The 23,334-nt window shown below is 47.3% G+C and overlaps 1 protein-coding gene across 1 annotated transcript in view; it reads right to left on the bottom strand.

The window, feature by feature from the left end:
• The window catches only part of prkar2aa (protein kinase, cAMP-dependent, regulatory, type II, alpha A), a 352,482-nt gene that overhangs the window by 70,566 nt on the left and 258,582 nt on the right, over nucleotides 1–23,334 (bottom strand). The window contains exon 4 of the mRNA XM_072473004.1: nucleotides 22,549–22,632. Coding sequence (XP_072329105.1) covers nucleotides 22,549–22,632 — 84 coding nt within the window. The remainder of the gene's footprint in view (nucleotides 1–22,548; nucleotides 22,633–23,334) is intronic.

The raw sequence follows: 23,334 nt of genomic DNA, 5'->3' as shown, positions 1-23,334 counted from the left end.
ATCCCTTTATTCTTTAGAAAGGCATCTATCTTTTTCTTAAAAACGTTTAAAGAAGGAGCCTCAACTGCTTCACTGGGCAAGGAATCCCAGAGATTCACAACCCTTTGGGTGAAGAAGTTCCTCCTACACTCCGTCCTAAATCTACCTCCCCTTATTTTGAGGCTATGCCCCCTAGTTCTGCTTTCCCCGACCAGTGGAAACAACCTGCCCGCATCTATCCCATCTATTCCCTTCATAATTTTATATGTCTCAATAAGATCCCCCCGCATCCTTCTAAACTCCAATGAGTACAGTCCCAGTCTACTCAACCTCTCGTCATAATCTAATCCCCTCAACTCTGGGATCAACCTAGTGAATCTCCTCTGCACCCCCTCCAATGCCAATATGTCCTTTCTCAGGTAAGGAGACCAAAACTGAACACAATACTCCAGATGCAGCCTCACGAACACCCTATACAATTGCAGCATTACCTCACTAGTCTTGAACTCCATCCCTCTAGCAATGAAAGACAAAACTCGATTAGCCTTCTTAATCACCTGTTGCACCTGCACACCAATTTTTTGCGACTCGTGCACCAGCACACCCAGGTCCCTCTGCACAGCAGCATGTTTTAACATATTACCGTTTAAATAATAATCCATTCTGCTGTTTTTCCTCCCAAAATGGATAGCCTCACACTTGGCAACATTGAATTCCATCTGCCAGACCCTAGCCCATTCACCTAACCTATCCAAATCCTTCTGCAGACTTCCGGTATTCTCTGCCCTTTTTGCTTTACCACTCATCTTAGTGTCGTCTGCAAACTTTGACACTTTGCACTTGGTCCCCAACTCCAAATCGTCTATGTAAATTGTGAACAACTGCGGGCCCAACACTGATCCTTGAGGGACCCCACTAATTACAGGTTGCCAACCAGAGAAACACCCATTTATCCCCACTCTCTGCTTTCTGTTAGTTAACCAATCCTCTACCCATGCTACCACTTTACCCTCAATGCCATGCATCTTTAGTTTATGCAGCAACCTTTTGTGTGGCACCTTGTCAAAAGCTTGCTGGAAATCCAGATATACCACATCCATTGGCTCCCCGTTATCTACTGCACTGGTAACGTCCTCAAAAAATTCTACCAAATTAGTCAGACACGACCTACCCTTTGTGAACCCATGCTGCGTCTGCCCAATGGGACAATTTCCCTCCAGGTGCCCCGCTATTTCCTCCTTAATGATAGATTCCAGCATTTTCCCTACAACCGAAGTTAAGCTAACTGGCCTATAGTTACCCGCTTTCTGCCTACCTCCTTTTTTAAACAGTGGTGTCACGTTTGCTACTTTCCAATCCTCTGGGACCACCCCAGAGTCTAGTGAATTTTGATAAATTATCACTAGTGCATTTACAATTTCCCTAGCCATCCCTTTTAACACTCTGGGATGCATCCCGTCAGGGCCAGGAAACTTGTCTACCTTTAGCCCCATTAGCTTGCCCAATACTGCCTCCTTAGTGATTACAATCATCTCAAGGTCGTCACCTATCATATCTTTATTTCCATCAGTCACTGGCATGTTATTTGTGTCCTCCACTGTGAAGACTGACCCAAAAAACCTGTTCAGCTCCTCAGCCATTTCCCTGTCTCTGTTATTAGATTAATAACAGAAATAGGCAGGTTGTCCTTTAAGGAAAGGTTGGAGAGATTAAGTTTGTGTCCACTAAAGTTTAGAAGAGTAAGATGCAACTTGATTGAAGCCTTTAAGATCCTGAGGGGTATCGACAGGGTGGATGTGGAGAGGATGTTTCCTCTTGTTGGAGAATCTAGAGCTCGGGGGTCAATGTTCAAAAATAAGGAGTAATTCATTTAAAACAGAGATAAGGAGAATATTTTTCTCTGTGGGTCGTGAGCCTCTGGAACTTTTTCCCTGAGAAAGCAATGGAAGCAGAATCTTTGAATATTTTTAAGGCAGAGCTAGTAAGATTCTTGATTAACAAGGTGGTGAACGGTTATCGGGGTATGCGGGAAAGAGGAGCTGAGAACCACAGAATCCCTACAGTGCAGAAAGAGGCCATTCGGCTCATCGATTCTGCACCAACAAAAAAAAAAAAAAAAAAAACACCCACGCACTCGCTCTCTATTCCCTACTCAAGACGAGATTGCAATAATATGTTCCATTTCCTTACAAAATGGCATAGCAGGCTCGAGGGGAGAGGGTCCTATCCCTGCTCCTAATTTGTATGTTAGTATTGCCTCCATCACACTTCCAAGGCAGTGCTTTCCAGACTCCAACCAGTCACTGTGAAAAAGCTTTTCTCACATTACGTTGGCTTCGAGCAAATCACTTCAAATCTGTATCCAGTGTTCTCAATCCTTTTAAGAGCGGGAACAGTTTCTCCCCATCTACTCGGTCCAGCCCCCTCATGATTTTGAACACCTCCATCAAGTCTCCTCTGAGTCTTCTTCTCTTCAAGGAGAGCAGTCCCAACCTCTCCAATCTATCCTCATCACTGAAGTTTCTCACCCGTGGAACCATTCTTGGAAACTCTCTCCAAGGTGTTCACATCCTTCACATATTATGGTGCCCAGAGCTTTACACAATACTCCAGCTGAGGTCTAACCAGCATCTTGAATAAGTTCAGCATAACCTCCTTGCTCCGGTTCTCTATACCCCTATTAATAAAGCCCAAGATACCGTGTGCTTTATTAACTGCTCTGTTCACCTGTCCTGCTACCCTCACTGATCTATGCACGTATATACCCAGGCCCCTCTACTCTTGCATCCCCTTAATAATTTAACCCCTTATTTTATATTGTCTCTCCACATTCTTCCTACCAAAATGCATCACTTCATACTTCTCCGCATTGAAATTAATCTTCTGCCTATTGGCCCACTGCAACTTGCCTGTGCCCTTTTGAAATTCTTCACTATACCTCGAACAGTTTACAATGCTTTCAAGTTTTGAATTATCCACAAAGCTTGAAATGTAGATTTAGACCATTTTATATAATTAGGAAAAGCAAGGAGCACAATACCAACCCCTGAAGAACACTATAAGAAACCTTCCTCAAGCCCAAAGAATATCCATTGGGTATTACTTGGTAACCTATTACCCAGCCAATTTTATATCCATATTACTACTATCCCTTTTCTCAGAGATCTGTTATGTGCATCAAATGCCTCAATGTCCATATATACCACGATGGTCCCCATTTACCCTTTCTGCTACCTCTACAAAAATATGTTAAACATGACTTCCCTTTTAGAAATCCATGCTGGCTCCTCCTAATCAACCTACATTTTTCTATGTGACTACTAATTCTATCCCGAGCAATTGTTTCTGGAAGCTTCTCCACCATTGAAAGTAACTGACCAGTCTGTAATTGTTGGCTTGCCCGTACAACCTTTCTGAACAAGGACATGATGTCTGCAGTTCTCCAATCCTCCAAAACCTCCCCAGAGTCTTGTTAAAACTGAAAGTTTATGACCAGTGCCCCTGCAATTTCCACACATTTTCTTCAATATCACTGATGAAATGCATCTCATCCAGTATTTAAGTACCAACAGTCTAGCCAACACTCCCTCCTGATTAAGTTTGAGCCCTTCTAGTGAGTTTCCTCCTCTGTATTTTCTACCTGATACCTGCCATTCATTATCATCGTGTTTTTTATCCAGGAAGTTCTGGACTTGCTTGCTGTTTCCCTTTTAAGGTATTATACCTAGACTGTGCCGAACCACTCCTTTTTTGAAGGAAGCCCATTGTTCAGCTATATTTTTCCTGCCAAACTTTCGTTCCAGTCTGTTCAGCTCATCTTACACATTGAACTCAGCTCTCCCTTAGCTAACTGTTCTTATTCTGGATTACCCATTGCCCTTTTCTACCCAAAATCTTACGACACAGTGATCACTGTCTCCTAAATGCTGTCCCACTGATACTTCATCTACTTGGTCCACCTTTTTTCCAGGAACCGGAATAGTGCAACCTTTCTTGTTGGACTGGACACAAGCTGCTGCAGAAAACTTTCCTGAACACAATCTAGGAACGTTTCCTCCTCTCTGTTCTTTCCACTACCACTGGTCCCAGCCTACATTCAGGTAATTAAAGTTGCCCATATAATATTTTTATCGCTCTATAATTTTCCTGCATATTTGTTCCTACAAGTTGGAGATCTACAAACTACACCAAGCAATGTAATTGCACCTTTTTTGTTCCTTGGTTCTAACCAAATGGATTATATCGTTGAACTCTCTGGGACACCCTCTTTCTTGAGCACTGCAATGCTCTCCTTAACCAATTCCATCACCCCTCCTTTTTTTCCCCCTTTCCGATCTTTTTGAAATACCTTATACCCATAAATATTTAACCCGTCCTGCCCTTCCTTCAGCCAGATATTTGTTATCACCATAACATCGTATTTCCACGTGGCAATCTGCATCTGTAACTCCCTAATCTTATTCATTATACTTTGTGCATTCACATACATGGGAACACTTTAGGTTTTAACGCTGACATAGAATTAAAATTTGTTACATTCACCTCCCTCTTCCATCTCACAGCAGACTGGGCATTACTCAGGCTGCTGAGTGAGACAAAGTATTTCACACATGCCAGGGAAGTACTCAAGGTGCAGCCTCAGAGCAGATGGGCCCAGGAGGAACATCTGGGCTTGATAAATAAGCAACAGGTTAATGACTGGGTGCCACTTTGTCTAAACAGGGAAGCAAGCATGCTCCCTCCAGGTCAGATTTTACACAAAAGTGCTGCCTCGTCAAATGTACCATCTTCTAAATAAGCCACATTGCCCTTTTAGGTGTTCAATATCCTAACATTACCTGCCACATGCCCTCTCAGCCTTGCTCCTCGCCTGAGGTATGGTGATCCTCAGGTTAAATCACCACCACTCAGCTAAAAGGGGAAAGCAGCCTACAGTCATCTGGGACTCTGGCAACTTTACCGTTATTACCTGAAGAACAAAGATCTGCCCAGCTTCAAAAAAACTCCCCAAACAAATGCACTAAAACTGGTCGTTTATCTCACTTCTACGGAGATGTTCAGTCTTTGTACTTCCATAACTTAGTGGTGTGATAAAGACCGAGAGAAATACCTCTTTCTAGCTTACTAATAGGTGAGTTTTTTATCAATCTATTTTGAAGCAAAAGTTAAAAATGTAACTTCTGGTTAACCAAAACAAAAATCTGCTCTTGATGCAAATGCCTTCCTCAATGCTGTCAAACCCACACAAGATGCTCAATGCCTCTTTTAAAGCACGCAAAATAATACATGGCCTTTAAGTAACAGTTCCATATGTATTTGCGGGAATCAAGTGTGCTGATAAAATTTGAACCCATGGTTTCTGTAAATACCTTTATCACTATTATTTCCAGTTGAAATATGCAAAACAAGATCAGTACCCAAACAAAAACAAGGCAAATCAGGAGTAGCAACCTTCGTCTAAATGGGCTTCAATAAATTCCATTCAGTATTCATAATAGATTTGCTATGTAAACAGAGGCTGAAGTAAATTAGGGGTCAGGAATTTCTTCCTGCTACAAAGTCAGCAAGAGGTCTTTTTTATTGTTCATTTTCTGCACAAAATTTCAAATAACTGTTTCGCACTTTCTTGAAATTACAAATGTTTTACAAAATCTGTGGTTATAAAGGAGCATTTTGCATACTACAATTTCTGGGAGAAATCTTGAAGACGTGCACAAAGTGACACTGGATAATTGCATTGTGCTGTTCCATGTCAATGAAGACAACGGGAGTTCATATTGTTTAAGGTGTCCACATGAAAGAGTTAGTGACGTTAATGAACATAATACGTTCATTGTTTCCAGCAAGTCACCCATTGACAAAAAAAAAAATCACCAGTAATGTGACCCTGGGTAAATGTCTGAACACTGAAATTAAAAAATGTAGGATCTACTCAACTTTAGTCTGCCTTGCAGAGCATCCTTTCAGAGGCATAAAGACTCAACTGGAAGTTTCCAATTCGGTCTTCTGTTGAATGTGCATAGCTAAATGGGCAGTTAATTCACCAAATTTGACAAGAACAAGGATTTCCTTTTTTTCAAATATTTCTTTCAGGAACTTTTCAATTTGTAACGTACAAAAAGGTCAAGTAAAATCAAAACTATTCCCACAAATCAACCCCACCTTTGCCTCAACAACCCAGAACCCTCACCAAACCCCTTTCTCCCATAGCCCTCCTAATCATCCCACCCCACCCCCAACTGTTGACAACAGCCAGTTCCTTAAAGGTGGTAATGAACGGCAGCCACCTAGAGTAAAACTCCTCCTCTCATCCACATATGACACATTTTATCTTTTCCAAATACAAGAATTACGACAAATCCCCAACTATGCTGAAGCCTTGGGCGGCATCGATGCCCTCCATTCGAGCAAGGCTCACATCCGGGTATAAGAGAGACAAAGGCCAAGGCAACGGCCATATTCCCCTCCTGAAGCCCCGGCAAGTCTGACTCTCCAAAGATCGCCACCATTGGGAACAGCTCCACTCTAACTCCCAAAATCTCTGACACTGTTTCAAGGTCAGAAGCCCAGACCTGAACCAATTTAGGGCAGGAACAAAACATATGCGAGGGGTTCGCCGGCCCCTTTGAGCAACGTTAACATCTTTCCTCTACACCCGGAAAGAATCCACTCAAACAGGCCCAGGTCATGTGCACCCCATGTACCACTTTAAACTGAATCAAACTCAGTCTTGCACACAAGGGGTAGAATTGACCCTATGCAGAACCTAGCTCCACAGCCAACCCCCCGAACTCTTACTTCCATTTCCCCTTTACTTCCTCCAGTAAAGCCCTTCCCTCTGCCCATATATATCTGATATCCTCCCTTCCCCTATCTCTAAAAGACAGCACCTTAGCCATAAGAGAAGGCGCCAGTAACCGATGAAATTAAGAGACTTCCTTTCGCACAAAGTTTCGTACCTGCAGATAACTAAAAATATTCCCTCCCAGGAATTGGAACTTCTCCACCAACTCCGCCAGTCCAACAAACCTACCCTCCACGAACAACTCCACAAACAAATCCTGAAACCTCTTGGCCCCCTCCCTCTCCCAAATCTTACACGTAAATCCACCCCAGCTACAAACCTATGGTTCCAACATTTTTAAAAAAAAAACACATTTCAGTCAAACTTGTACGAAAGTAGGTTACAGCAAATAAACACCCTGGGAAACATTCTTCCCAACAATCAACTATACAGTTTGTGCAGATTTTGCGTAATTTTCACCCCTCCTCCCCATCACCCACCCCCGCAACCCCTGCTACGAACAGCTCCTTATACACTGTCACAAACATCCCCCACCTTTTCTCAAACTCCCCTGCTGAGCCCCTTAACTCATACTTTATCTTCTCTAACCGCAGGAAGTCAGACAGGTCACCCAACCATGCTACTACCCCCGGTGGCCATGCCGACTGCCACTCCAGCAAAATTTGTCGCTGTGCAATCAAAGAGGCGAAGGCCAAGACATCGGCCGTCCTCCTCTCCATGAGCTCCAGCTTCTCTGAAACCCCAAATATCGCCACCAAAGGGTCCGGGACCACTCCCCCCTCCACTATCCTGGCGAAGACCGCGAACACTCCCACCCAGAATCTTCCCAATTTTTCACAACCCCAAAACATGTGCACATGATTCGCTGGCCCCCGCCCACACCTCTCACACTCATCTGCTACCCCCTGAAAGAACCCACTAATTCTCGCCCGAGTCATATGCACCGTGCACCACCTTAAACTCTATCAGGCTCATCCTTGCACAAGAGGAGGTCCCGTTTTCCCTTCGCAGGTATACTCACTCCATACTCCCCAATTTATCTCCATTCCCAACTCCGCTTCCCATTTCTCCTTGATCTTCACCACCCGCTTGCCTCCCCGCTCCCCCAGCCACTTATAGAAATATCCCCAATTCTTGCCTCCCCTTCCACATCCGGAAGCAGCAGTCGCTCCAGCAGGGTGTATCCCGGCAATCTAGGGAACCCCTTCCAGACGTTTCGTGCAAAGTCCCTAACCTGTAGATACCTGAACTCACTACCCCCTCGGCAGCTCTGCCCTCTCCCTTAGCTCCTCCAGACTGGCGAACCCTTCCTCCAAATACAAATCCCTCACCTTGTCCAGCCCCACTTCCCTCCACCTCCTGTGTACACAATCCATCCCCCCCCTCGTCTCAAACCCATGATTCTCGCACAGCAGCGTTAGCACCGGCATCCCTTCCACCCTAAAATGCCTCCTCAGCTGATTCCATATCTTCACCGTGGACTGCACTACTGGGCTCCCTGAATACCTACTCGGAGCCATTGGCAATGCTGCCATCACCAGAGCCCTCAAACGAGCCCCCTTACAAGATTCTTCCTTCATCCTAACTCACTCTACCCCTTCTCCTTCCCACCTCCGCCGCACCTTGTTCACATTCGCCGCCCAATAATAATGAAGCAAGTTTGGCAACGCCAACTCGCCCTGCTGCCTCTGTAGCAGGGTCCTCCCCAACCTCGGCACCGTCCCCGCCCATACAAAGTCAGAGATGATTGTGTCCACTTTCCGAAAAAAGGCTTTTGCTATGAAGATCGGGAGAGCCTGAAAGATAAACAAGAACCTCGGCAGAATTTTCATTTTCACCACTTGGGCCCTCCCCACCAACGTTAAGTGCAGTGTATCCCACCTCTTAAGATCCTCCCTGGCCTCCTCCCCCAGCTTCGTTAAGTTCCACTTATGGAGCATTCCGTCCATTCCTTCGCTACCCGAATCCCCAAGTACCTAAACCTATCTCTCGCTACCGTAAATGGCATCCCCTCAAAATTAGCCCGCTGTGCCAGCTCATTCACCGGGAATACCTCACTTTTCCCTACAATCAGTTTGTATCCCAAGAACCCTCCAAATCTCCCCAACAGGCCCATAATCCTGCCCAGGGGCCTTCCCCGACTTCATACCCCTGACACTATCCAGCACCTCCCTCAGCCCCAAGGGCTCCTCCAACGCCTGCCTCTTTGCTTCCTCCACCTGGGGAAATTCCAGCTCGTCCAGAAACCACCCCATGTCCCGCTCCTCTCTTCCTGGGTCTGCCTCATAAAGTCCCTGGTAATACTCTCTAAATGCCTCATTTATCTTCTCTGGCTCTGACACCACATCCTCAGCCCCAGTCCGGAACTTCAATATTTCCCTGGACACAGCTCGCCTCCGCAGCTGGTGCGCCAGCATGCGGCTCACCTTCTCCCCATACTCGTATTGCACCCCTCTTGCCCTACCGCCCTCCCCATTGTCAGCCTGTCAAATTGCTTCTGCAACTTTTTCCTCCTCGCCAATCCCTCCACGGTGGGCATCCTCGAATATTCTCTGTCCACCTCCACTATCTCGCTCACTAGACTGTCATGGCCCGCCCTCCTTTCCTTATTCGCACGAACCCTAAATGTGATCATTTCTCCCCGGATCACTGCCTTCAGTGCTTCCCAAAAAATGCCCGCCGACATCTCCCCATTCTGATTGAACTCCACATAATCCCTAATCGCTAAGTGCACCTTATCACAAAAACATCCATCCGCCAACAACGCCGAGTCAAACCTCCACCCCGGCCTCTGCTCTCGTCCCGTTCTGAACCAAATATCCAGCCAGTGGGGTGCATGGTCCGAGATAACTATCCGCGCATACTCTGCCCCCTCCACCCCAACCAAAATCTCCCGACTCAAATCAATGAATACACCTTATAGACGTGTGAAAAGGAGGAATACTCCCTTTCCCCTGGGTTCTGAAAGCGCCATGGATCCACCATACCTATCCTCTCCATAAACCCCCCCAGCTCCCTTGCCATTTGCACACTACCCATCGACCTGGGGCTCGATCTCTCCACGCTCGGCTCCAGGACACAGTTAAAATCACCTCCCATGATCAGGATGTGCCTTTGGGCAGGGGCAGCCGCGGAAGCAGTTATGCTGGTGAACGGAAGTGAGGTGGTGGGGGAGAAGGCCAAGAGGGGTGGCCGGGGGAAGGGGGGAAAGGGGAATTGGGGGGGGGGGGGGGGGGGAAGCGGTGGCCAAATCCGGGATTGCTGCCAGCATCCCCCTCATAAAACCCACATCATCCCAATTTGGGGCATACACATTTACTAACACTACCAGTGCCCCTTCCAATACCCCACTCACAATCACACATCTCCCACCTGGATCCCTCACCTCCTTCACACTCACTAATCCCATTTTTTTGCTCATTAAAATCGCCACACCCCTCGATTTCAAATCAAACCCAGAGTCAAAAACCAGCCCCACCCACCCCTTCCTTAACCTAACCTGGTCCTTCACACAGAGGTGTGTCTCCTGCAAAAAGACAACCCTGCTTTAAAGCTCCTGAGGGGTGCGAACACCCGTGACCTTTTAACCGGCCCATTCAGTCCCCAGACGTTCCACGTTACCAACTTTACCGGAGGCTTGCGCCTCCAATCCCCTCTACCGTCCATCACCTTCCCCACTTAACTTCTGCCCCTTTAATTCCACTCTGTACCTGGCCCATCCCAGATGGCTCCTTTCTTCGCCCTTGACCATGTCATCTCTCACCCCCTGCCGCGTCGCAGAAACCCCCTCCCCACAGCTTCCCCCCCCCACCCCCCAATTCCCCTTTCCCTCCTTCCCCCGGCCACCCCTCTTGGCCTTCTCCCCCACCACCTCACTTCCGTTCACCAGCATAACTGCTTCCGCGGCTGCCCCTGCCCAAAGGCACATCCTGATGACCGCCCCTTCCCTCTTCTCCCCCCCCCCTCTTCCCTCTTCTCCCCCCCCCCTCAGCTCAAAGAAGAAGGCCTCCTGCTGGCCTTACCCTCCCACACCCAAAGAAGGACTTCTCTTGAACTTATGGTAGCCTTCTCCAAAAGCAAACAAACAGATGTTAAACACAAACAGTCCCATAAAACAGGAGGGGGGATGGGAACATCCATCCCCACATAAACTTTTCACCCCTACAACGCCTTACAATCTCAACATTGAACAGAAACCCACCCCCCCACACACAAAAAAAGGCGAAAATCCCCCAATCCCTACACCCACTTCAAACATGCTCCCTACCATTACATAGTGCCAGCACCCCGGTTCCCAAGCACCCCAGTTCACAAACATTGTCCACTCAGTTCTCCCCCAGTTTATACTCCATAATAAAGTCTTCGGCCGCTTCTAGGGTCTCGAAATAATACTCCCGGCCTCCGAGCGTCACCCATAATTTCGCCAGGTAGAGCACCCCAAACCTGATCTGCTGCCGGTACAGCACCGCCTTGGCCTTGTTGAAACCTGCCCGCAGTTTTGCCAACTCGGCTCCGATGTCCTGATAAATCCGGACGTTATTTCCCTCCCCGTCTCAGCTACACTTCTCCCTGACCCACCGTAGAATTTTCTCTTTGTCCACAAATTTATGGAGTCTCACGATCACCGCCCGCGGCGGCTCCCCAGCTCTAGGCTTTTGCCTCAGAGACCTATGCGCTCGGTCCACTTCAGGTGTCTTATCTAGCACCCCTTCTGCCACCAGTCACACCAGCATCCTTGAGACGGACCTCGTGGCACTCATCTTCCACTCCTTCAGGCAGGCCCACTATTCGCAGGTTCTGCCTTCTAGAGGCATTCTCCTGCTCCTCCAGCTTTGCCCTCAGCGTTTTACAAAGTTCTCCTAGCAGCCCCACCTCCGCCTCCAGAGCCACCACACGATCGCTGTGGTCCAAGATCACTCCTTCAATCTCCCGAATCTGTGACCCCTGCACCTCCAAACACCTCTCCAACCGCTCCAAAGTACTCTTCTGGGGTGCCACAGCTTCTACAAAGGCCTTTGCATGACCCTCATGCATTTCTTTCCTCTGTTTATGGAATTCCTCCTTGATAAAAGTCATCAGTTCCTGTATCTGGGGCCTTACAGCTTGCCCCTCCCCCGCCTGCATGCTGGAAGAAACGGTCTGTGAAGCACAAGACTGTTTCAACTTTCCAGCCAAACCTCTCACTGTTTTCTGCCGGGCCGGTTCAGAAGACATACCATTCCAGGGGTAAACTACTCCTCTAACATTCACCTACGCCTTTTCATCAAAATTCCACCCGGATCTGGCTAATAAGAGCCCTTTTCTGTGACTTTGAACAAGAACAGCCCTTTATGTGACCAATCACTCCATGGTCACAAGCGGAAGTCACCTTTGGTTCCTACATATCGGCGTTAGTAGCGACATGTACTCCAAATTAAAATGCTGTCTAAATTTGTCTCATATTCTCAGAGAAGCTGTTACCACTGGGGTCACAGCATATCTGGCCGGGGAGAACGGAAGAGAAGCAGTAACAAGCACCCTCAAACTCCAACCTATACAAGAAGCCTCCTCCATCCACCCCCAAATCCTCAACCCAGCCCTGCACTCTCTCAATGTTTGTTGCCCAGTAATAATAGGTCAAATTAGGTAATGCCAACCCACTGACTGCCTATCCCTCTGCAGGTACGCCCTCCGAACATACTTGCCCAAAGAAAAGTCAAAATTAACTTATTGACCTTCGTAAAAAAGATTTAGGAAGAAAGAGTGGAAGTCATTGAAACACAAACAAGAACCATGAAAGAATATTCATCATGACCTTCTGAACCCTTCCCGCCAAGGACAGCAGAAGGTCACTTCAAGTTCGCATTCACCCCCTCTACCAGATTAACTTGTGTAATGATGCCCAATCATGAGCCACCCATTTTCCCAGGTACCCAAAACTAGTCCTGGCCAGCCAAAATGGTAGCCTCTCCAGATGAGCTCTCTTCCCTGGAGGGTTCACTGGAAAAACCTCACTCTTGCCCATGATCAATCTATATCATTGCGCAAAAGACTGTAACTTTTACTAATTTTTATCAAACGTGGAGGAACAGAGTCACAGGACCCGATGCTTCGATTTTCATTAAACATAAAAGAGTTCATAATACAATATTCTTTTACTCCCCCCTTGGGTTAAAAATTACGCACAGGTTTGGGATTAACACTGATGACACAGTACATTTACAGCTACAATGGTCTAAGAGACACACAAAGTCCCTTTTTTAAGGCACACCAATTGGCAGTGGCCAACTGAATACTCCACTCTGAAATCAAGTTAGTGTCTGTGATTTCTTCCTCAGAATCCCCCCAGATCATTCTCATATGATAGTTGTCAAACTCCACTCCCAAAACATGCTTTCAAACCGTCTCTCATAATCATGCTTTCTGTTAGCAGTTTACATTCTAAAATCCAGTCCACATTTTCCAAAAGACTTCTGCGAATAGAACTTCCACTCCAGTTCTACCAGCGAATCCACTCCATGCTTTAAACCAACCTAATTTTCGGATTTCTTTGTCTTGACTACTTTTACACACATCCTGATATCCAGCCACCGATTGCTAAGCAATGCCTTCCTTCTATTTACTCTTCTCTTGGCTTTTTAAAAAATTTACTCTTTGTGCCATAGCCATCTATGCACAATAGAAACCCAATTGGAACTTAATCAACTGCCACACTTACAAACACCTTTGTCCAGCATGAATCGAATTACAGGTCCCACCTAAAATTATACCTTATTTCTAATGTTTACCCATATAAATATAACTCCCTTAAAACTACCTTTGTTTTCCAAACAATGGCCTCAAAGCTACCAGGAGGTCATTCGGTCCATCCAGTCTGTACCGACCCTCTGAAAGTGCACCCTACCTAGACCCATTCCCCTACCCTATCCCAGTAACCTCACCGAACCTACATATCAGTGGACACGAATGGGCAATTTCCCATGGCCAATTACACCTAACCTGCACATCTGTGGAGGAAACTGGAGAACCCAGAGGAAACCCATACAGACGGGGGAAGAAAATGCAAACCCCACACAGTCATACAGTTGAAACTTCAAACAGGTAATTCAACATCAAATTGGCAGCACGTTAAAACATTTATTTAAATTACATTCATATTCCAAGTTGAATAAATGATCTCAATGTGCACAGAGACAATTAATCATCTCTAAAATAGACAATTGATTTAGTTTTTTTATCTGGTTCTCCACAAAGATACTGTGATTTCCTGTTGGAAATCTTTGGCATTATAATCGTGGTTGGAATGTATTTCACAACACAAGGGTTGACATAGACCATAGAATTTACAGTGCAGAAGGAGGCCATTTGGCACATCGAGTCTGCACCGGCTCTTGCAAAGAGCACCCGACCCAAGCCCACACTTCCACCCTTTCCCCATAACCCAGTAACCCCAACCAACACGAAGGGCAATTTGGACACTAAGGGCAATTTTAGCATGGCCAATCCACCTAACCTGCACATCTTTGGACTGTGGGAGGAAACCGGAGTACCCGGAGGAAACCCAGGCACACACAGGGAGAACGTGCAGACTCCGCACAGACAGTGACCGCATAAGTTAATTATTAATCAGCCAGAAACTCCTAGACATAGCAAAATGACACACACAAAATATTATGCCTCGTGTTAGTAATTACTAGATATTGCTTTTCTTCCGGAAAGTAAGCACAATTTAATGCCAGCATTTTGCGACTAACTTGAAACACAAACGAGAAGTCTGATCTTATTCATTCATAACCAAGATCACAAACTATGTCTTCTGAATAATCAACATGATTACATTAAGTAGTCAATCAGCTTGAAAGACAGTGGGGTCTCATTTTCCCAACCAAACACATCATGCAATTTCAGCAGATGTATTCCTTTTCAGTCTCAGAAGCGAATGCTGGACTTTTCTGGCACTCTTTATAATATTCCAACAGTTTGTGTTTATTGGCGATCATGCCCCTTTTTATGGAATAGCATTAGTTTCAGGTGCTTCCTCCTACTGATATTATGTGAGGGCATAATTTTATATGGGACTTAGATTATGTGAGGGCATAATTTTATTTGGACTTAGTGACAGCCAAAGAGAGCTCACCAACACCACCAGCTTAACCAGACAAAATCCTTACTACCACCACAATGAACCCCAGGTGCACCCTCCCACATCCATTTCCTGTGGTTTCATGCAAGTTTACTGGTATGGTGCTTAGCTACCAATAGGAGCACTAGACAAGTTCAATGGGAATACCAACTAAGGTAAGAGAAAACTTGAAGTTACATTCCAATACACTAAGTTCTCAAGTCCAGAACTCCAAAATCCCAAAACATCAGTTGTCTGGAATATTTTTCAGCAGACCCTACAACTCTCGGACTCACTGCTTGCACCACAGTGACCTGCAGTTCAACTGTGACCTTGCATTTTCCCAGTGTAGTCGGGTTCTGATGGTACGTATCTAATGGGCATTTAACTGCTTACTCTCCCAGATTCCATCAGGAGGGTACGGCTAAATTTTTCCACTTAGTTGTCTGGTGTTTTTGTCATCTATCTGGTCCAAATGGGGCACTCTCCTGGGAACAGTTGTGCCCTTCTTCATGACATGACGATCAGCTATCCTTTTAACATGGCAAAGGTCACCTCATGCTGCTTTGATGAATTTAGTTGCCCAGAAACTATGGCAGTGGTGACTTTAGTTGATAGAGGCAAAACTACTTCATGTGATTAGGTGGCGGCAGTTGGCATATGTCCCCAACACCATCTGGCAGAACTACAGCTTTCTAATTCAGTAAAGACCATAAAAGTTAAAAGATCTCTTGGTCTGTGGTCCCTGGTGAGTAAGATTTGGTAGGATGCATTCAGCAGTGGAGTCTCCAACCTATACTCCTTTATGTTTTCCTCCTATTATAGCAGAAAGCTGGAGGACATGCCAATTGGCATTTTAGTACAATGAAGTACTTTGGAAACATGGAAGATATAATATTTGGATAAATAAAACAACTTCTCCCTGTGCTTTCTCATGTTTTGATACTGGCTTTTGCCTCAGGTACAAGTTTACACTTATGGTTAGACATTCTAATATTACCCTATACTTCAGAAAATTATGAGATTCAGAAGTATCTTGGTGGCAAGCATTCAGGACTAGAGATGTTAGTGTATAATTAATTGTTTATAACCATGGAGGGGAAGGAATGTTCCTTTCTCAGATACTCTATCGCATTTTCTCTCCAATAACCAAATCACAAACATTATTTTAGTTTCAAAACTTAAAATATAGCTTTTAGTTTTGTTCTGCATAATTTATACAATATTATTTCCACTTGTATTGAAAACTATTGATGCAATACAAGGAACTTTTTCTTTTTAAAAAAAAATATATTTTATTGAAATTTTTTTTCCCTGAGCAACATTTTTCCCGCTTACAAAACAAACGAAACGATAACAATAACGAAAACAGAAATGTTTTAACTTTTTAACAACAATAATAATAATAATAATAATAATATACAAGTAACAAAACCTCATACTCTATTGACCTATACTCAACTAAGCCTCCTCCACACACACCCCCCCCCCCCCCCCCCCGGGTTGCTGCTGCTGGTCATCTGTCTTCCCTCTAACGTTCCCCTAGGTAGTCGAGAAATGGCTGCCACCGCCTGGTGAACCCTTGAGCCGATCCTCTCAGGGCAAACTTTATCTGCTCCAGTTTAATAAACCCCGCCATATCGTTTACCCAGGCCTCCAGTCCGGGGGGTTTCGCCTCCTTCCACATGAGTAGGATCCTGCGCCGGGCTACGAGGGACGCAAAGGCCACGACATCGGCCTCTTTCGCCTACTGCACTCCCGGCTCTTCCGCAACTCCAAATAGAGCTAACCCCCAGCCTGGTTTGACCCGGGCCTTCACCACCTGCGAAATCACTCCCGTCACTCCCTTCCAATACCCTTCCAGTGCCGGGCACGCCCAAAACATATGTGCGTGGTTTGCCGGGCTCCCGCCACACCTCCCACATTTATCCTCCACTCCAAAGAACCTGCTCAATCTTGCCCCCGTTATGTGTGCTCTATGTAGCACCTTAAATTGAATCAGGCTAAGCCTGGCGCATGAGGAAGAGGAATTTACCCTGCTTAGGGCATCAGCCCACATACCCTCCTCTATCTCCTCCCCTAATTCTTCTTCCCACTTTCTTTTTAGTTCGCCCACTGACTCCTCCCCCTCTTCCCTCATCTCTCTATAAATCTCGGACACCTTGCCCTCTCCGACCCACACCCCTGAAAGCACCTTGTCCTGTATCCCGTGTCGGGAGCCGCGGAAATTCCCTCACCGGTTGTCCAGTAAACGCCCTCACCTGCATATATCTCAAGAAATTCCCCCGGGGTAACTTATACTTTTCCTCCAGTGCTCCCAAGCTCGCAAAAGTCCCATCTATGAATAAATCTCCCACCTTCCTAATTCCCAACTGGTACCAGCTCTGAAATCCTCCATCCATTCTTCCTGGGGCGAACCTATGGTTGTTCCTGATAGGGGACGCCACCAGGGCTCCCCGCACCCCTCTCTGTCGCCTCCACTGTCCCCATATGTTCAGTGTTGCCGCCACCACCGGGTTCGTGGTGTACTTTTTCGGTGAGAACGGTAGCGGCGCCGTCACCAGCGCCTCTAGACTCATCCCTTTACAGGACCTTCTCTCCAGCCTTTTCCACGCCGCTCCCTCACCCTCCATCATCCATCTACGTATCATTGCCACATTGGCAGCCCAATAATAATCTCCCAAGTTCGGTAGTGCCAGTCCTCCTCTGTCCCTACTGCGCTGAAGGAACCCCCTCCTTACTCTCGGAACTTTCCCTGCCCACACAAAGCTCGTAATGCTCCTATCTATTTTGTTAAAAAAGGTCCTGGTGATTAAAATAGCGAGACATTGAAATACAAATAAGAACCTCGGGAGGACCATCATCTTAATTGCTTGCACCCTGCCCGCCAGCGATAAAGGCTGCATGTCCCACCTCTTAAAGTCCTCCTCCATTTGTTCTACCAGCCGTGTCAGATTAAGTCTGTGCAAGGTTCCCCAGCTCCTAGCGATCTGAATCCCCAAGTATCGGAAGTTTCTTTCCACTTTCCTTAGCGGTAAGCCTTCTATCTCTCTACTCTGGTCCCCTGGACGTATCACATATAATTCACTCTTCCCCATGTTTAACCTATACCCCGAAAATTCCCCGAACCTCCTCAAGATTTGCATAACCTCTATCATCCCCCCCGCTGGGTCCGACACGTATAACAATAGGTCATCCGCGTATAACGAGACTCGGTGTTCTTCTCCCTCTCTAGTCACCCCTCTCCATTTCCTGGAGTCTCTCAACGCCATGGCCAGAGGTTCAATTGCCAACGCAAACAACAATGGAGACAGCGGGCATCCCTGTCTTGTTCCCCTATATAATCGGAAATACTCCGATCTATGTCGACCTGTAACTACGCTTGCCGTTGGTGCCCCATAAAGTAGTCCAACCCAGCGAATAAACCCGTTCCCAAACCCAAACCTCCTTAACACTTCCCATAAATACTCCCACTCCACCCTATCAAATGCCTTCTCTGCGTCCATTGCCGCCACTATCTCTGCCTCCCCCTCCACTGAGGGCATCATTATCACCCCTAATAGCCGTCGCACGTTAACATTCAATTGTCTCCCTTTTACGAACCCTGTCTGGTCTTCGTGCACCACCACTGGGACACAGTCCTCTATCCTCGATGCCAGCATCTTTGCTAGCAATTTGGCGTCCACGTTCAATAGTGAAATAGGTCTATAGGACCCACACTGCATCGGATCTTTGTCCCTATTCAAAATTAGCGATATCGTCGCCTCCGACATTGTCGGGCGTAGTGTCCCCCCTTCCCTGGCCTCATTGAACGTCCTCGCCAACAACGGGGCCAACAAGTCCACATATTTTCTGTAGAATTCCACCGGGAACCCGTCCGGCCCCGGGGCTTTCCCTGCTTGCATGCTTCCCAGTCCCTTAATAACCTCGTCCACCTCAATCGGCGCCCCCAGGCCTGCCACCGCCTGCTCCTCCACTTTCGGGAACCTCAATTGGTCCAGGAACTGCCGCATCCTCTCCTCTCCCTCTGGGGGCTGAGGCCTATACAGTTCTTCATAAAAGGTCTTAAACACCTCATTTATCTTTCCTGCCCTTCGCACCGTGTCTCCCCTTTCATCCCTAATTCCTCCTATCTCCCTCGCTGCTGCCCTCTTTCGCAGTTGGTGCGCCAACAGGCGACTAGCCTTTTCCCCATATTCATACCTCCTCCCCTGTGCCTTCCTCCACAGTACCTCCGCCTTTCTGGTGGTCAGAAGGTCAAACTCGGTCTGGAGTCGTCTCCTCTCCCTGTACAGCTCCTCCTCCGGGGTCTCTGCAAATTCCCTGTCCACCCTTAAAATCTCCCCCAGTAATCTATCCCTTTCCTTGGCCTCTGTTTTCCTTTTGTGGGCCCCAATAGAAATCAGCTCTCCTCTGACCACCGCTTTTAGTGCTTCCCAGACCACTCCCACAGGGACCTCGCCGTTGTCATTGACCTCCAGGTATCTCTCGATACACCCCCTCACTCTTGCACACACTCCCTCATCCGCCATCAGTCCCACATCTAATCGCCAGAGTGTTCTCTGCTCCCTGTCCTCTCCTACTTCCAGGTCCACCCAATGTGGGGCATGATCCGAAACCGCTATGGCTGAGTATTCAGCTTCTTCCACCCTAGAGATCAACAACCTTCCTAAAACAAAAAAATCTATCCAGGAGTACACTTTATGGACGTGGGAGAAGAAGGAATACTCCCTAGCCCTGGGTCTAAGAAATCACCATGAATCCACTCCCCCCATTTGGTCCATAAACCCCTTAAGTACCTTGGCCGCTGCCGGCCTTCTTCCAGTCCTTGAGCTGGATCTATCTAGCCCCGGGTCCAGCACCGTATTGAAGTCCCCTCCTAAAATCAAATTTCCTGCCTCCAGGTCCGGAATACGCCCCAGCATCCGTCTCATGAACCCCGCATCGTCCCAATTTGGGGCATACACATTAGCCAACACGACCTCCATTCCCTCCAGCCTACCACTCACCATTACATATCTACCTCCACTATCTGCTACGATGGTCTTTGCTTCAAATGCTACCCGTTTCCCCATTAAAATGGCCACCCCTCTGTTCTTTGCGTCCAGTCCTGAGTGGAACACCTGTCCCACCCATCCTTTCCTTAGCCTAACTTGGTCCGCCACCTTTAGGTGCGGCTCTTGGAGCATAACCACGTCTGCCCTTAGTCCTTTCAAATGCGCGAGCGCTCGGACCCTTTTTATCGGTCCATTCAGGCCTCTCACGTTCCACGTGATCAGCCTCACTGGGGGGCTACCTGCCCCCCTCCCATGTCGACTAGCCATTACCTTCTCTAGGCCAGTCCCATATCCCGCCTCCGCGCTCCCGCTCCCTCCCCCAGCGTCGCATTCCGCCCCCGACCACCCACTCTTTAGCCATTTCCTTTTGGATTTCCGCAGCAGCAACCCAGTTGTCGTCCCCCCCCCCCCCCCCCCCCCGCTAGATCCCTATCCAGCTTGATTGCTCCCCCCATATCACTGCCGTAAGTCAGCTGACTTCAACTGACCCCGGCTACTCCTGCTCGCTCCTCGACCCCCCCCGGTGTGAGGGAACTCCCATCCGCCTTGCGCCTGTTTTCCCGCCTTATTCTTTCTGGCGCGGGAACATCCCTTTACCTGACCCGCCTCTTATGGCGCAGCTCCCTTTCCCCTCCCCCTCTCCTTCCCCATTCTCCGACTATGTCCCGCCTCTCCCCCCTCACCGGCGCCCACATTTCCCCAGTGTCCCCCCCTTCCCTGTTTACTTCTCGATTAACTTTCACCATCCCATTAACAAAAACAATAATAACAACAATAACAGTTCCCTGCAGCATCAGTCCCTCAGTTCCGGTCCAGTTTCTCTTCATTGATGAAGGACCATGCTTCCTCCGCCGTCTCGAAATAATAGTGTCTCTCCTGATGCGTGACCCATAGTCTTGCCGGCTGCAGCATCCCAAACTTCACCTTCCTTTTGTGCAAAACCTCTTTGGCTCGGTTGAAGCTCGCCCTCCTTCTCGCCACCTCCGCACTCCAATCCTGGTAGATCCTTACCACAGCATTCTCCCATCTGCTACTCCGCACCTTTTTAGCCCATCTCAGGACCTCTTCTCTGTCCTTAAGGCGGTAGAATCGCACGATTATCGCCCTCGGTGGTTCTCCCGCTTTTGGTCTTCTCACCGGGATCCGATTTGCCCACTCCACCTCCATGGGGCCCGCAGGGGCCTCAGCACCCATCAGTGAGCTCAGCATCTTACTTGCGTACGCTCCACAGTCCACTCCTTCCACACCCTCCGGGAGACCTAGTATCCTAAGGTTCTTCCTTCGCGCTCCATTTTCAAGGGCCTCAATCCTGTCAGCACACTTTTTATGAAGTGCCTCGGGCGTCTGAGTCTTAACCGCCAGGCCCAGGACCTCGTCCTCAATACCTGACACCTTCTGCTCCACCACGCGAATTTCAGTCTCCTGGGTCTTTAAAGTCTCCTTAAGCCCCTCAATTGCCTGTATCAACGGGGTCATTACCTCCTTCTTCAGCAGGTCCACGAACCGTCTCACAACCTCGTCCTGCTCAGGCCCCCACGTCACCTGCGATTTCTCCGCCGCCATTTTGTTCTCCACTCCCTCTGACCTTGTGGTTGAAGATTCTTCGGGCTGCAGCCGGTTTTTCCCTCCGTCGTTCGGGGGGGACTCCCTTCCCTCGCGCCTCGCACCGGGTTTTTCGGCCGGCAAAGTCCCCGTTGGGGCTCTTAAAAGAGCCCGAAGTTCCGTCGGAGCTGGAGCCGCCGAAACGTGCAGCTAGCTCATCCCTGCCGCAACCGGAAGTCACAAGGAACTTTTTCAGATAACAAACATTGCTGATGATAAATATAGTACTGAATTCTGGTGAAATATGAGGACATTAAGTGTTGACAGGCTAGTTGACCAGAGTGGAGTGGGTATCACAAGCTGATCCAGATCACCAGATATCCATACGTACGCACTTTCCAGCATAAGTCATGAGTGGGCATTGCAAAAGTTCCAGAAGGTTCAGAACCAGCTGACAGGCAACTAGGGCTGGACAACAAAGATTGTGATGCCCCAAAGCCCTCTGAATAGCAACATTTCGTGGGCTCTCTCTTTCTAAAAAAAAAAATTCTGCATTTCCATTCCTCCGACCAATGTGGATAATTTCACACTTCCTCACATTACACACCATCTGTCGTCATCTTGCTCAATCACTTAACCAATCCATATCCCTTTACAGCCTCTTTGCGTTCTCCTCACAACTTCTCCTAAACGTGTTTATATTGTCAGCAAATCTGGGCACATTATACCTGGTCCCTTCATCTGCCACTGAACAGCGAGCGCTGAGAAACTAGCAACCCAATGTGGAATGCAACCAAATCCTCTTACTTCATCACTGATGTGCCTTAAATTATATCCAACATGGTCAAGATTTGTATTTTCCATTTGGGGAGAATGCTTCAGTAGCCAAGACTTGAGACAAGCTCAGTTATCTCAGCTACTGGTCTCCACACAGTTTGTGGTAGTGAAACACATTAAGATATATCAAATACTCTCAAAATTTCATAGATAAATGGCTGAGATTTATTCAGAGCTCAGATCATTATAAAACACCAATATCAGCATGATAAATTATGGTAACTTACCTGGTCGAGATTTTTGAACAGAAGGATATCCTTACAGGCTTCCTGTAATCTAGCTCGCTGATCATCTGACTTTGGGTAAACAACCTAAAACAGAAGGAGGAATACTTTTAGGAAAGTAATAATTTCTTTTTCAGTCCATTCATGGGTTGTGGGTATCAATGGCAAGGCCAGCATTTATTACCCGTTCCTTATAGTCTTGGAGAACATGGCGGTGGTCAAGTCTGTGGGATGAAGGTGCTCCTATAGTGCTATTGGCGTTCTAGGATTTTGACCCAATGATGGAATGATGAGGTATTTCCAAGTTTGTGACTTGGAAAGGAACTTGCTTACGAGTTGTTCTCATGTACTGCGAGCCTTGCCCTTCTAAATGGTAGTTGTGACAGGCTTGCGAAATACTGTCAAAGCCTTGTTGGGTTGCTGGAGTACATTTTGTAGATGTACTTATTATTTGGGAGTGAATATTTTATTATTAATAATAATCTTTTTATTGTCACAAGTAGGCTTGCATTGACACTGCAATGAAGTTACTGCAAAAATCTCCTCGTCGCCACACTCCGGCGCCTGTTCGGGTACACAGAAGGGGAATTCAGAATGTCCAATTCACCTAACAGCACGTCTTTCAGGACTTGTGGGAGGAAACCGGAGCACCCGGAGGAAATCCACGCAGACATTGGGAGAACGTGCAAACTCCTCACAGATAATGACCCAAGCCGGGAATTGAACCTGGGACCCTGGAGCTGTGAAGCAACAGTGCTACTCACTGGGCTACCGTGCTGCCCAATGGGC

Source organism: Scyliorhinus torazame, chromosome 13 (assembly GCF_047496885.1).
Source record: "Scyliorhinus torazame isolate Kashiwa2021f chromosome 13, sScyTor2.1, whole genome shotgun sequence".
Classification (NCBI taxonomy): Eukaryota; Metazoa; Chordata; class Chondrichthyes; order Carcharhiniformes; family Scyliorhinidae; genus Scyliorhinus; species Scyliorhinus torazame.
Note: the sequence above shows the minus strand (reverse complement) of the source record. Positions and strands in the feature narration are given on the sequence as shown.